Below are 13,693 nucleotides of genomic sequence, written 5' to 3' on the forward strand. Positions count from 1 at the left end.
GTGCAAACACTCATGTTAGACTCTTTACTAATTAAGTGGAAAAGGATGAAAAAAGTCTAGATTCACATGGTTTTCATCTGTGCTAGGACTCAGAAGAGCAAATACTAAATATTTTAAGAAAAATAATTTAAAAGTAGTTTAGCAGCAAGACCAATTATGGATCAAATTAGACACAGTGTTGAAGAAAACAGGGGAAAATGTTTTTCTTTTATTTTGTATGCTCTCTTCACTTCATCATCTGCTCCGCCTAAGTTGTGCCTACTATTTCAGTGGAATAATCAATTTGGTTAACACAGTTCGGTTAACAGTCTCTTATTTTACTATCACATTTAAATACTTTCCTTCTTTGGCCACATCTATATCGATTCATTCGGGAGCCCACATTTCCATATGCTAATTAGACCGAAGAAAAGAAAAACTGTAAGTTCCTAGGAGCTCATATGTTTTTTAAAAAAGAGGAAAAAATAGTGACAGGGGAGAGAAAGAAGGGAGAAACGGGCCTTCTGGAGGCTGTGATAAAACGCTGTCTTTGTTTTCCTTCCTCTTCTCTGATTTAGTTACCTCTGTCTCTCTCCACTATTAAACCCAGAAACCCTCAAGACTAAGCTGTACTTTTTCTCACTCTGCTCTCTTTTCCTAGGTGTCATCTTTAACCAGTGGCTTTAATTAGCACCAGTAAACATTCACATTCCCAGAAGCTCTTTTCTGAGTTCCAGATCAGTTGATCCAACTGGCTCCTACACATGGCCACTTTGATGCCCCTTTAAAGGCAATCGGGGTCCTCCGATAGCTCTCCTTACCATAAGTGTCAGTGTGAATGGTCCTAAAACAGGTGTATTCAATACCTATTTGTTAAGTGAATAAATGAATGACTCAATCAAACCTATTACACAAACCAAAAAACCTAAGGGCCACCCTTGATAAGGCCTTTATCCCATATCCAACTCCTATTTCATTTTCTAAATATTTTCCACATCCATCCCATTTCCCAAGTCCTCCCAGCCACTACTCTCTAAGGCACCAGTCTTTGCCTAGGTCACTGTAATAGCCTCTTAACAATCCATCAGGAACATGCAGATGTAGTACAAAGAGAAGTCAGGCAATCAGTATCTATCAAATAATCTACTAAATCAACTGATAAAGTTGGACTAAGAAAAGGGAAGAGAACTCTATGCCAGGCACTGATCTAGACACCTTGCATCTCATTTAATCACCACAGTGACCCATTTTATAGAAGAAATTCAACTGAGCAAATGGCATCAGGGAGCCTCTCCTGGTCACAGCCTTTACTTTGGTCCCAACAAGCAGAGGACAATGATAAATATGAAGAAGGTGATGACCACACGTATTGAGAATGTATTCCAGATGCTGTTTGAAGCACTCTGATGGCATTATTTCATTTAAGCGTCACCACCCTCCTATGAAACAGGTGCTAGTATTATCTCATTTTGCAGGCAAGAAAACAGAGCTACACAGGACGTAAGTTACTTGCTCAAGGTAACAAGCCAAGCAGCAGCACAGTAGTGAGTCAGGATATGAACCTAGTTCTGTTTTGTTAAGAATTTACTAAACACCAAGGTATTGACAAAACAGCAAGTTATTATAACTGGTGAGGACACATAGCTAGACAAGGTAAACCACTCCTGCCCTCAGGGGTCTTGTACTGAACTTGAGGAGCCTGTCTCCAGGGTCAGAGCCGTTTTTTCATCCCACTCTACCCCATGGAGAGCAGAGGTTCTGGAGGGAAGCCTCCACCACCTCTAATCCCACCTCCAAAGGGCACATTGCGAGTACAAGCCAGGCTGCTGCTCTCTGCCCCGTCCCCACAGCTGTCCTCGGATGCGGTGCCAGGAGGAGATGCTTTAGTGCTTATGCTGATCCGGTAATAAGACTGAGTGTTTTTCTTACGAAGTCTTAAAGAAAGCACCCCAAATGGCATGAATACAAAGATTTTTTACAAGGTCTAATCTAGTACTTACAGGTTTGTAATTCCATCTGGGCACCTGGAACAGAGCTGCTGGCTGCTCTTGTCTTGTCTGTGTTGACTCTGCCCCAGCTGCACAAATCTACAAATTACAAGGGATAAAAGTAAGCTAAAGGAACTACCTGCTGTAAATTCAGCAGATCACACAAAATGGCATGAGCATTTGAACGACAGTAATATGCTTATATCAGAAAAGCACACACAAGTACCGTGTGACACTTTATTTATAAATGGTTGCCTGATTTTAGAATGGGTTTATTAGAAGTAAAGGAGGAAGAACTCTGCTTAAAATGTAACTCATAACTATGGATGTAAAAATGAGACAAAATGTGTACTTCACTGCATTTCTGTTTACTCAAACGTGATACAGAGCTTGGACCAAAATGTCCCTGAAGTCAGGAAAACGATCCTGTAAGGCTTCACGAGTCTAAGGGCAACTGCAGCAGGAAATCTGAGGAAACAGGAGGGGCGGAGTCTGCAGTGAGAAATGACAGGGAAAGGCCAGGGTCCGGCTTGGGATCCACCTCCCAAAGCAGGGATGCCCCTGAGAACCCGGGCACGGACTTAGTGTCCTCAGGAGCATAAAAATCCCCAAGTGTGCACAGGGAAATATATACAAGATCTTCTGGTAGCTCACAGAGAAAACAAATGTGACAATGAATATATGTTCATGTATAACTGAAAAATTGTGCTCTACACTGGAATTTGACACAACATTGTAAAATGATTATAAATCAATAAAAAATGTTAAAAAAATAAATAAAATTATAAAAAATAATCCCCAAGTGTGCACCAACTACTCCTAAGAGGACTCGCCTGACAGGGAAGGGACTGAGGAGACCACCTGCTGAGCACCACTGCCCTGCCACTCCTTAGAGAATCCTCCAACACAACCAATCCAGACTTGAAGCTAAGGGCCAAAGGGAATGGCCCCAGGCCAGCTCAGCAAGACGAGAGGATACCTAGCAATGGACCACTGATATTTCTCAAGTGCACCCCTCTGAAGTGTGGTCTGTGCTACATGCATCCATCTTCCCCTCAAGCGTGCAGTTTGCTGTTTTTATTAGCTTTTTTATTAGCTTTTTTTAAAGTTTGGGGAAAGTGCTGCAGAAACTCCCAATTATTAAATCATTACAGTGCTACAAACAAGTTTTAGATTAGCTTTTATCAACTTTTATCTTTAGCAAGTGAACACCCTTGACATACTGCTCTCTGCAATAAGCAAAGTCCTATGCTTCAGTCACTAACTCCAGATAATTCACTCTTCGAGACCATGTTGCTTATAAGGGCCCACTTCAGCTACTGAAGAGTTGAGCTACAGAGTGTGACAGCTGTGATGAATTAAGTCACTGCGTGTCTCTGTGTCCACAAGTGAGGAGGGTGTGGCTGGACTCTGAATGACTCAGTTGACGTCCAGTAAGATAGTGAGGCATAGTCATACCAGTGCTTCTGCAGTCGAGAAGTGCTGTGCATTCTTTTGTTTTACATATTCTATAGCAGGTCTTTATTAGTTTGAAGTAGAGAGCTGGAAAACCCAGTTCAATGGATTCTGAGAAACAAATACCCTCCTTAAAAAAGACCTGAAGATGAATGCTCATTTATATGATAGTTTACATGAGCCAAACGGATATGAAGTGGGGCCATGTTCACTTGCAATAATTAAGTCTTCCTAATGCACGCATTAGGCTGAGGGAGTGTTCACAGTCGTGTCGTCAGGTTTTTGAGGTTTTGAGATTTCTAAGTGGGGGTTTCTTCTGAGTCTGATCTCAGGTTCAATGAAACTATGAATCTTCTCTGCAGAGGCACACACGTGAAAATGTATCTGCTATTTCAGGGAATACCTTTTGGCGAGTCCCCCTCTTTTTAGCTAGATCTTCCTAATAAAGATCTAAACCATTCTGAGTTGGTACTCTTCTGTCACTGCTTCCTTTTCCCTCCTCTGCCACCACTCCCACCGGCACCCCCCGAACTAAACTCAATACGAGGTCCTCAATCGTCAATATCCTGGGTTTGTTTTGTAAGAAGGCACTTGATCTTGAGGATTTGTTAATGCACGAATGAAGAAACGAATTTGAACTTAAGTTTGCAGACAATATTTGGGCAGTGAAAATACATGTAAGCATCATACATTTTTATCACTGAGGGGCACTGAGAGTCTCAAGCAGTAAGTAGGTCCTGTAACTCCAAATATAAATCAACATTTCAGAATCTGACCTCCTAAATGTTACTACTGTATTCCAGTTACTTCCTTCTGTACTGCTGGCTATTTTCAATTTTTTAAAATTATACTAGATATAAATTAATTGTAATAATGCATTTGCGATTTCCCTTTAGCTCTCATGAAAATATTTTACCTTAAATAAATGGAGAGATCTTCTTCTGAGAGGCCATCTGAGAGGTTAATTCCATATACCTCTTTCATAGGCTGGACCACATTCTGGGGTCAAAAAAACCAGGAAGAATTTTTAGACATTTAGCATATTAATAATTTCCAAAGATGAAGAAAATGAACCTATGTTTTCCCACGAAAGCAATCACAATGTTTCTTCAACCTGTTCATTAAATTTCTCAGTTAATGGTTTTTTAAAATCTGATTTCATTTTCACTAAAATAGTTTATTTTAGGGTAAAAAACTATTAGGCAATTACTAATTGCTTTTGTATAATACAGGAGTTAGCAAACATTTTTCCCTAAAGGGCCAGGCAGTAAATATTTTAGATTCTTTGAGTCACACTGTCTCTGCCATAACCATTCAACTCTGCTGTGACAATGCAGAAACTGCACAGACAACAGACAATCAGGTATGGCTGGTTGTAAATAAAATTTTATTGAGAACAGGCAGCAGGCTGGTTTGGCCAATAGGCTGTAGTTTGCCAACCCCTGGAATAAAGGATTTGGTTCTTATATCAACACATTTTATTTGCCATATCTACCACTAATGACTTTTGGTTATTTCTGAAAATCAAATTTCCCCAAAGCTAAATTTGGTTTTTCTGTTGTTTACTTGCCTTTTGTTTTCCCTTAATATGCTGGTAATGTCAAATTGGACAGGATGAATTTCTCCCCTGGGGGTTATGACCCACAGGTCCAAACCCTGCATTCCAACAATGTGCTGAGCAAGGGAATAAATGGACCTTGAGTGGATGGGCTGCTCAAAGAGGGATGGGATTCTCTTAAGAATTCTGAAGTGACAAGAAACTGACTGTTACACCTGGGAACAAAAGCACCAGTTGTATGAAATTCAAAATGAAACCACATTCAGTAACGTCTTTGTCAAATGCATGCATCTCTGCAGTGCCTCAAACACCGCACGTTAAATGGGGTGAGTGAGATAATGCGGCTGAAAGCAGTGTTTTAGGGATTGTTCTCCAGAGCCTCACGTGGGGCTGCACACCCTCCTCTGCCACACACCTCCGTCACTTTGGCACTGTCTCCCGCGTCGGTCATCTTCACTGGAGTGGAGCGCTGAGACACAGAGCCCTCGTCTTCCCGGTCGGTCCCAGAGTCATCCTCAGAGCTACTGGACACGGCCTCCTCGCTGGGGGGCGGCGGGGCGCTGGCGGCTGTCTTCCGCTGTAATACAGCTTCTTCTCTGTTGCTCTTGTTTCTTTAAAAAGATGAATGTGGGTGTGAAGCATCTGTTAAACCCTCAAGACTCGCTGTGGATCACTGTGTCCCAAAGCCTTAGTCCTAGTGAAGCATAAGAGATGACTGCGAGAAATGAGTTTCTGGCTTCAATTGGGCTAAAGAGAAAAGTTTAATATTTTATCATATACATGTACTGACCTGATGTGAATTTAATCTTGCTATAAACACAAAAAAGATGTGTTTATCATGTGCAGAAGTATCTTTTCACCACTTGGCTACTGTGTCTTCCTTTGGTAACTGAAATCAGTATTTTCAAACTTCATAGTACAATAACAGAAGGCTATTAAGTTTGTGATATTAGTAAAATAACCTATAATTTGTAGAAGCTTCAAGAACAAGTCAATAGCCAAATCTATGTTTCTGTCCCTCCTATGAATTTTTATCAATCACAGTGGCAGCTAATTACTTGTACGAAAGTAGTGAGCAACTGATGAACATAAACTAACATTTTAAGTTGTGTTATTAGTAAGTAACTATTTGCTGAACATTCCTTCTAATGCCAAGGAGTAGATAGGAAAAAAACATAGAAAAAAGCCCACACTTACTTACTTTTATTTTAGTGCCAAATTTGAGAGTAGTTAGAATATCGTTTTTTTAGTTCAGAAAATATTTTATGGTAATATTTTTGGCTTTTATGAAAAATATTTAATATTTCACTCTTTAAAAAAATTCTCTGCAAAAGACTTAAAATACATTAATATTCTGCAATTTCTAGGAAAGAAATATATAATACTATCTGACCAGTGATTAAATATTACAGAAAATAAATTAATTTCTGACTTTCTGCAACTAAAAATTAAACTTGATAGCACTTCAGTACTGTACACTAATATAGTTGGTCATTTACGTATTTGTCCCAGGAACTCCTAAAATTCTAAATGTTCTGAGGATGTCCCTTCTTTTAAAATCCTCTTAGCATCTGGTCCAGGGCTTAACATGCAGCTATTTAAGGCCACATATTTAAGTTGCGTAAATGGTGCATCAAGAAAACAGTAATATATATCTCATTACATAAATCACAAGTGGCTAGAATCCAATTAGAACACCATACACACTCCCAGTTACAACTAGGACTCAGTATCTACAATCCGGCCAGGGTTTCTGGCCAGGGCCTAGATGAACTCTTATCACTGGGATTATTCAGGTCAATGGCAGTAACAGAGATTCTTATGCTAGAACATATTTCGTTCCAATCCCAAAGCACAAAGACTGTAAACATGGTTTGTTTTCTTCCTCATATTATTATTATATATAGCATATAATAAAATAACAGTCATCCCCAAAACAATGTTATAGTAATACGTAGAAAATCTACTAAGTTCTCTGTCTGAGCATATTTGCTTTAATGTTTCCTCAGGATGCCAACAAAAATAAATACAATGAATATAAAATTTTACCTAAGTACTTTATGTTGTGGGAAACAGAGGATGCTGAGTTATTAAAGGACATAAATAATATCTGCTACTTGCCTTTATGCCATCTGTGAGACTCCTAATCTAAAATAATAAAATGCACCGTGTTGCTGAAATTCCCATAAATTCTTTCAGTGTGGAACACTTTAATGATCCCAGTGCTATAAATAAACTACCTGTATAGATGCAATGAATAGACTGTGCTCCAAACTATGTGACTTGAAGTTATTAGTTTTTGGTGGAAATTATACTGCAAGTGCTATATTATTTTACACTGATCTCTAAAATTTCATTCTATATGCAAATCTTACCCCAATACTGATTTTCCAGTTTCATCTGGTTTACGCACAGTAAATGGACTTGGATCAATGCCAACGGTCTTAGGCATAAAGTCACTGAAGAAAAGGGAAAAAAAACTCTGTGTGAATCACTGTCCATCCAGACGATACTAGCTTTCATCTTAATTCACATTCTTATACCCTTCCTTCTTCGCCCTTGGAGCTGTATATATTCTAAGCATATGTTCAGGGGCGTTTAGGTGACCTGGGCCATAAAACTTCATGAACTAATGGCACTCGGTAACTTCAATGCTATCAGTCTTCACAGTGAATTTTCTCTGACTATGAGGCCTGACAGTTGTGAATTTAAGATTCTGTGTCTTGAAGCAGAGCTGATACCTGAATTACTGCTAAGAGGCATACCCTCTGGATGTATATATCACAATTAGTTTTCAGGTAAATTAAACTCATAAAGCCAATGACAAAACACTAAGCCACTCAGCTTTGTGGGCAATGTTTTTATTACACTATACCACCTAAGGAGGCCGACATAATCAAAACCACAGTGGGATGAACCAGAGTATCAACATCTACCTCATTAGGCCGGGGTTAATTCATTAGAACGCTGTTGGAACACTTTAAATAGAAACTGCTAATTTACCACTTACTGAGATAAGATGAAGCGACTTCCTCACCATGCGGTACTTACCTTACTATTACTGCTGAAGCCAGACCGAACTCCTAAATAGGTGCCAAAAAGCCAACTGTTGCATGATTTATGCGGGTAAGACTCTTGACTTCTGGCAAGGATACTGCTCCAAGTGTGTGACTCATTATTATATTTTTGAAGGAAAAGAAAGTTACATTGAGTCTGACTCAAAATGCTGACTTAACAGTTTGAAAATGTTGCTTTTAAAATGTAAGTGGTTTAATTTTTCTTTTTGAACAGACACAATCATTCCTCATTATTTATGGATGCCATATTTAAGAATTTGCTTGCTCACTAAAATCTGTCACCCTAAAGTCAACACTCAGAGCTTTTATGATCACTTGCAGACAGGTGCAAGTGCAGAACAGTGAACATTTAGAGTAACCCAACGCTCTTGTTCCCAGCTGAGGCAGAACAAGGTGACGCTCTGCCTTCTTGCTTTAGTTCTCACGCTGAAAACAAGGGTCCTTTTCACAGTCTGTTTAGTGCCGTGTTTTTCTCATTTTTGTGCTTTTTGTTGATGATCTCAATGTCTAGAATGGTCCCCAAGCACAGGGCTGAAGCTGTCTAGTGTTCCTACACACAAGAAAGCTGTGTGTTACAGAGAAAATACATGTGTTAGAGAAGCTTCATTCAGGCAGGAGTTGGTGTGCTATTGGCTTTGAGTTCAATGTTAATGAATTGACAATATATATTAAATATGGCATCTTAAACAGAAGCACACAAAGAGAGATTATGTATTGATTTGTTGACGAAAATGTGATGACCAGAGGCTTGCAGGAACCTAGCCCTGTACTTTAAGAGGAACGGTTCAGTGTTCTCTAACTCAGGGTTTGCAGGAACTTTACAGAGCATAACTCTTGCAAATATAGAAAATCAACTGTATATCTGTATATACACATTCATATAACATCACTCATCCTTTGGTGAGTTTAAAAATTCTGGAATATGACAATGATCTTACAGTTAAAACTGCTAAACTTTAACAAGGGTAACTGAAAATCAAGCAAGTAAAAATACCAAACTTTGTGTCTGAAAATGAAGCAAAATGTAAAGTGATTTCTAGGAAACAAACTGTAGAAATGTTTCCACATGTACTATGTTAAGTTTAGGTACACCTATATCACATTTGAAGAGAATATGAATTACACAATGTAAATACAAAAAAAGTAAACTTTACAATAAAACAGAATAATCAAGAACTGATTTTCTTTTGCCTAATTTTCTTATTCTAGTCCCATGATTCTTCTAAAAGGCCCCAAACTCTAAAAGAGACAGAAAAATGAAGTATGTTCAAAAGTGACAGACCAGAATAGAAAAAGACTAGAAACAATGTCACATGAGTTATGAAAGAAAGAAGGCTATTTACCCTGAAAAAAATTAATATTTCTCCCTCAAATATCTAGAGGGCTGTCATACAGAAGAGGAACTAGATTTGCCCTGTGCCTAATAAAAATAGTACTGGCATGGCAGCCGTCATTTACCAGTCACCCACCTGCGTCAGGTAGTACATTAGGCCCTTGGCACACGTGTGTATGTGACACACTCCCCTATTTATATGAAATGAAGAAACTGAGACCCAGATAAGTTAGATAATTTTCTCAAGGTCACACAGGTAGGCAGTGGCTAGTCTAAGATTCAAATTCTAAGCTATTCTAATACAAAAGACTATGCTCCCCCCACCCCCACTAATTTACAGTAGCTCTCAATTTCTATGCTCAGAGGGTTTATTCCAAATGACAAACTAGGACCAACGGGAGGCAGATTCTGAACTATCAAAGAGAAGGATTTAACTCCAGCTGTCTAACAGGGGAAGGACTGCCTCCTGAGTAGCAGGCTCCCCATTGCAGGAGGAATTCAGAGGCTGGACCACCACCTGCTAGCAGGCTTACAGAACAGATTTCTGGTAAAGTAAGACATAGTTATATAAGCCAGGAAAATTCTAGTTCCCCAGTCCTTCCAGTTCCAGAGAACTCACAACGTACCGCGCTGAACTCGTCATAGCCAAGCAAAAGGTATCATCAAAACTACTCAGCTCGTAAGGACGGAAGAACTCGTTGTGGATGTCAATCTCCTCTTCGTATTTGTGAAATTTCTTCACTATCAACTTCTTTAAGTTCGCAGCACAGATAACTAAGAGAGATACTGCCTGTTACTCTCAAAGTCTTTAGATTATATCTCGCAAACATTTCTGTAACATCGGCTGTGCTCACAGAGAGCACGTTGAACAAGGCTCAGCTCCCTCCTCTGACACTTTTGCGCCGGGAAGAGGAATGAGATACGTGCACAAACACGAGCTGCAAAGCTGAGCACGACCAGCTTGGAGGAGGTGGGGGGGCCTTTCTGCGAGCTGGGATCGGGGCAGGGAATTACTTTAGAAATCAAATTACTCAGCTCTTAATTCCTTTTTGCTCTTAAATAAATACCCTCTGCTTTCTAGATAAAAATTGTATGGCTATTTCACTATATTTTCTATTTCACATCCTGCTTATGGGCAGTGTTAGACTGTTAAAGTCCTACCTTTCTCCCAGAACAGCCAAACCTTCTTAGCAGTATGAATTCTGATTTTGCCCAGAATTTCAAGGTTATAAATACTTTTTACAAGTTAATTAATAATTTATTAAGAACTAAAAATCATTTGCCATCTCCTTACTTCATGGCCTTCACCGCCTAAAGTTGGGATGGTTAACCATGAGGAGGTGGGGTCCTCAACTGGAGTGTTCCAGACTGGCAATAGATCTTAGCACCCTTTCACTACTGGGGAAACTGGCTTGTCCAAGGTCAGAGGAACCAGTAACAAACCAGGACTAAACTCTACCTAAAACTGGGCAATTACTTAAATTTGGAAATGCCATTCTAAAGTGTTATACATTTGAGGCTATTTTTTAATGTAGAAATTTTCCTGCCTTTCTGATAAATAGATAACAGAATTTAAACTTTAGTGACTAAAATGTACTTCCATACACATAACTGTGCCTTTTTTCACTGCTTAGATACAGAAAGCTTTTCCTCCTTGCGAATGGGTCTCACTTCCTCCCCATTCCCCCAAATATCTAGAAATACATTAATTACTAATTTAAAATGAGGAACTAATATATTATATCCAATAAACATTTGAGGGAGGTACCTAATCCTTGTAAGACACGGTACAAGGTATTGGCCTACTTAGATAAGAGACGTATAACACAGTCTCTGTCTTTAGAAAAAGCTGTCTAAGATGTTATAAACTCCTATGTATTATAACAGCAATGTAACACTGAGTAGCCATTCATTTCTCTCTAATAAAATGTTATATGCAAAGAATTTAATGTTTAAAGTTCATTTAAAAATAATTCCAAAATATATTGGAATAAAAACTAAAAGAGAAAGAATGTACTTACCTTCATCATAAGGCAGTGGTAAATGTTTTATTACCTCTGGTGTCCACCAGTAAGTATAACTATAAAATAAAATTTAAAAAAAGGATAAGACAGACTCAATGTAAATGTTAGTTTCCTGCAATTCACTGGATAAAAAGTATTGTAGGGCCTATAATGAGATCCTGTGCCGTACTTCAAAGTTAATTTTTTTCTCTTTTAAAAACAGGTCTGTGAAGCTTTTGATCCAGTTCATTCCTTTCCCAACTCCTTCTTGTTTCAATTCTGTCATAAATCTACAAAAATGCCATGAACACATCAGAGTCAAGATGCTGTGATGTTACTTACTTTTAGCTAAAAAAGGTTCGGGTACACTGAGCCGACTCCGGGAGGCCTGCTCACTTCATCCCAGGGTCCGTGCCTGCACCATTACCCTGCCGCCCGGGAGCAGCTGGACTTTGACCCAAGTCCTACAGGTGGGATTCTCTGCGTGTAGTTATCTGAGAATTAGATTACTTTTTCTACTCTGTTCTGTGTGTGGGTCTATGTATACGGTTAATTAAAAAGGTTCAGCAAAATCGTTAACTGAATGGATAGCCCTAAAGACCAAGTTTCCTTAGAAAATAATACAGGTTCTGTTAATCTTTAACTGTAAATATTCACTCCTTGATTACAGAGCCCAGTCAGAGGAAGGTGGAGAATGTCAATCATCTGGATTCCTGCCTGAACATTCATCCGCTGTGAGCAGAGAATACAAAAGCATCCTGAACAAACGGTCTTTTCTCTGAACACTGAATTTAATTCTAAATCGAATTCTGAAGAAATGGACATTTAGGAAGAAAATGCTCTATCAAAGCCCTGATGAGAGCTAGGAAGGGGAATGATGTGAAAGGAGATGCCAAATTAAAAAAATTTTTTTTTCAAAAGGTTCAGAAAAAGCCTACAGCCAAAAAATGCTAAAAGATGGTTTTAAATAAATGAAAGCTTTCTAAAAATAAAATGCTGACATTACCATCTTGAATAATCCCAATTATGATGAATGAGGAGTATTTAAATGAAAGAGGCAACATAGAGAACTCTCTTAGAGATGGCAAGTGGAATACAGGACCAAGGAGGACGAAAAAGGGACCAGGATGCCCAGTGAACTGTGGTGGGGCGCCAGTGCTGTGATAACAGGAGAGGCTCCTAGAGTTTTGCTTGAGACTGAAGTTATGCTGTGGAGCAGTGTTTCTCAAAATCAGTGCACACACCAGCCACTTGGAGACCCTGTTAAAAGGCAGACTCTGATTCAGTAGGTGGGGCCCGAGATTCTGCATCTGTGACATGTTTCTGGGGATGCCAGAGGGGCTGGTCCTGAGACTGCTTTTTGAGTAGCAAGGCTGTAGAGCATGAACAGAACAGAAAAGGATAAGTCTGCTTCTTCTGGAGAATTCATTCAGTCTTCAACATTTATTAAGCACCTACTGTGTGTCAAACACTGCTCTGTGTGTTAGAAATGCCACATTGAAAATAATGACAGAGAAAGTAGAACTACTTAATTCCAGTATTGTTCTTATCTTCTCCAGCCATGATAAGTTTTATGCTGGAGAGAGAAAAACACAAGACAAGAGGGAACTGTGCACAGCCCACGAGATGGAAGGAAGCAGCAGAGCCCCTCTAAGAACACTCAGGTGTCCTGGTACAGTTGAGATCAATATGCTTTTAAGGAACAGTGAAGAATGGAACGTACACTGGAAATGGGCAAATGCAGTCTCGACGCTCAAAAGCGAGCAGGTGAAAGATTTCAAAAACTATACGGCAATGAGTGTGATGTCAATGCCGGCGAGATAAGAGAATCAGGTAGTTACTAGAGATGTGTTGTGAGCAACCTAAAAAGGTGATCAGTGACTTCTACGAATCCAGATATACTCACTAAAACAAGTCACATCAGGCTAATCTCATTTCTTTTCTGATGGGAGAATCAGAATATCAGATCAGGGGAGTGAAAAAGACATGGGCTAACTGTTTAAGAGGGGTGTGTGTGTGAGAGCGAGGGAACGAGGGAAGGAGGGAAGGAGGGAGGGAGGGAAGGACTGAGCCCAGGACTGGGGGAATCGTCCTCACCTCCACCACCCAGCACATTTACTCAGAGGAAGAGCATCTGCACCAGGACAGAAATCTGCCTTGGGACCAGGTATCAGAGGATGGGAGATTGCAAGTTGGTGCTACTTCTTTCTTTGCATAAATACCTAGTAAGTCAGCTTCTTTTCTTTTTCAGTCCCTAGTAGTAAGAGTGTTCAATTCCATGGGCTCACACAGAAAGGTCA

The 13,693-nt window shown here is 39.5% G+C and overlaps 1 protein-coding gene and 1 long non-coding RNA gene across 2 annotated transcripts in view; one reads left to right on the forward strand and one right to left on the reverse strand.

The window, feature by feature from the left end:
* The window catches only part of LOC135321490 (uncharacterized), a 122,762-nt gene extending 110,336 nt beyond the window's left edge, over positions 1-12,426 (forward strand). The window contains exons 7-8 of the long non-coding RNA XR_010381271.1: positions 11,617-11,863; positions 12,064-12,426. This is a non-coding gene — a long non-coding RNA (uncharacterized LOC135321490). The remainder of the gene's footprint in view (positions 1-11,616; positions 11,864-12,063) is intronic.
* The window catches only part of FIG4 (FIG4 phosphoinositide 5-phosphatase), a 124,865-nt gene that overhangs the window by 40,061 nt on the left and 71,111 nt on the right, over positions 1-13,693 (reverse strand). The window contains exons 17-22 of the mRNA XM_010989594.3: positions 11,412-11,470; positions 10,017-10,164; positions 7,356-7,439; positions 5,396-5,591; positions 4,339-4,421; positions 1,980-2,066 (exon numbers count right to left, since the gene is read on the reverse strand). Coding sequence (XP_010987896.1) covers positions 1,980-2,066; positions 4,339-4,421; positions 5,396-5,591; positions 7,356-7,439; positions 10,017-10,164; positions 11,412-11,470 — 657 coding nt within the window. The remainder of the gene's footprint in view (positions 1-1,979; positions 2,067-4,338; positions 4,422-5,395; positions 5,592-7,355; positions 7,440-10,016; positions 10,165-11,411; positions 11,471-13,693) is intronic.

This window comes from Camelus dromedarius, chromosome 6 (genome assembly GCF_036321535.1).
Source record: "Camelus dromedarius isolate mCamDro1 chromosome 6, mCamDro1.pat, whole genome shotgun sequence".
NCBI lineage: Eukaryota > Metazoa > Chordata > Mammalia > Artiodactyla > Camelidae > Camelus > Camelus dromedarius.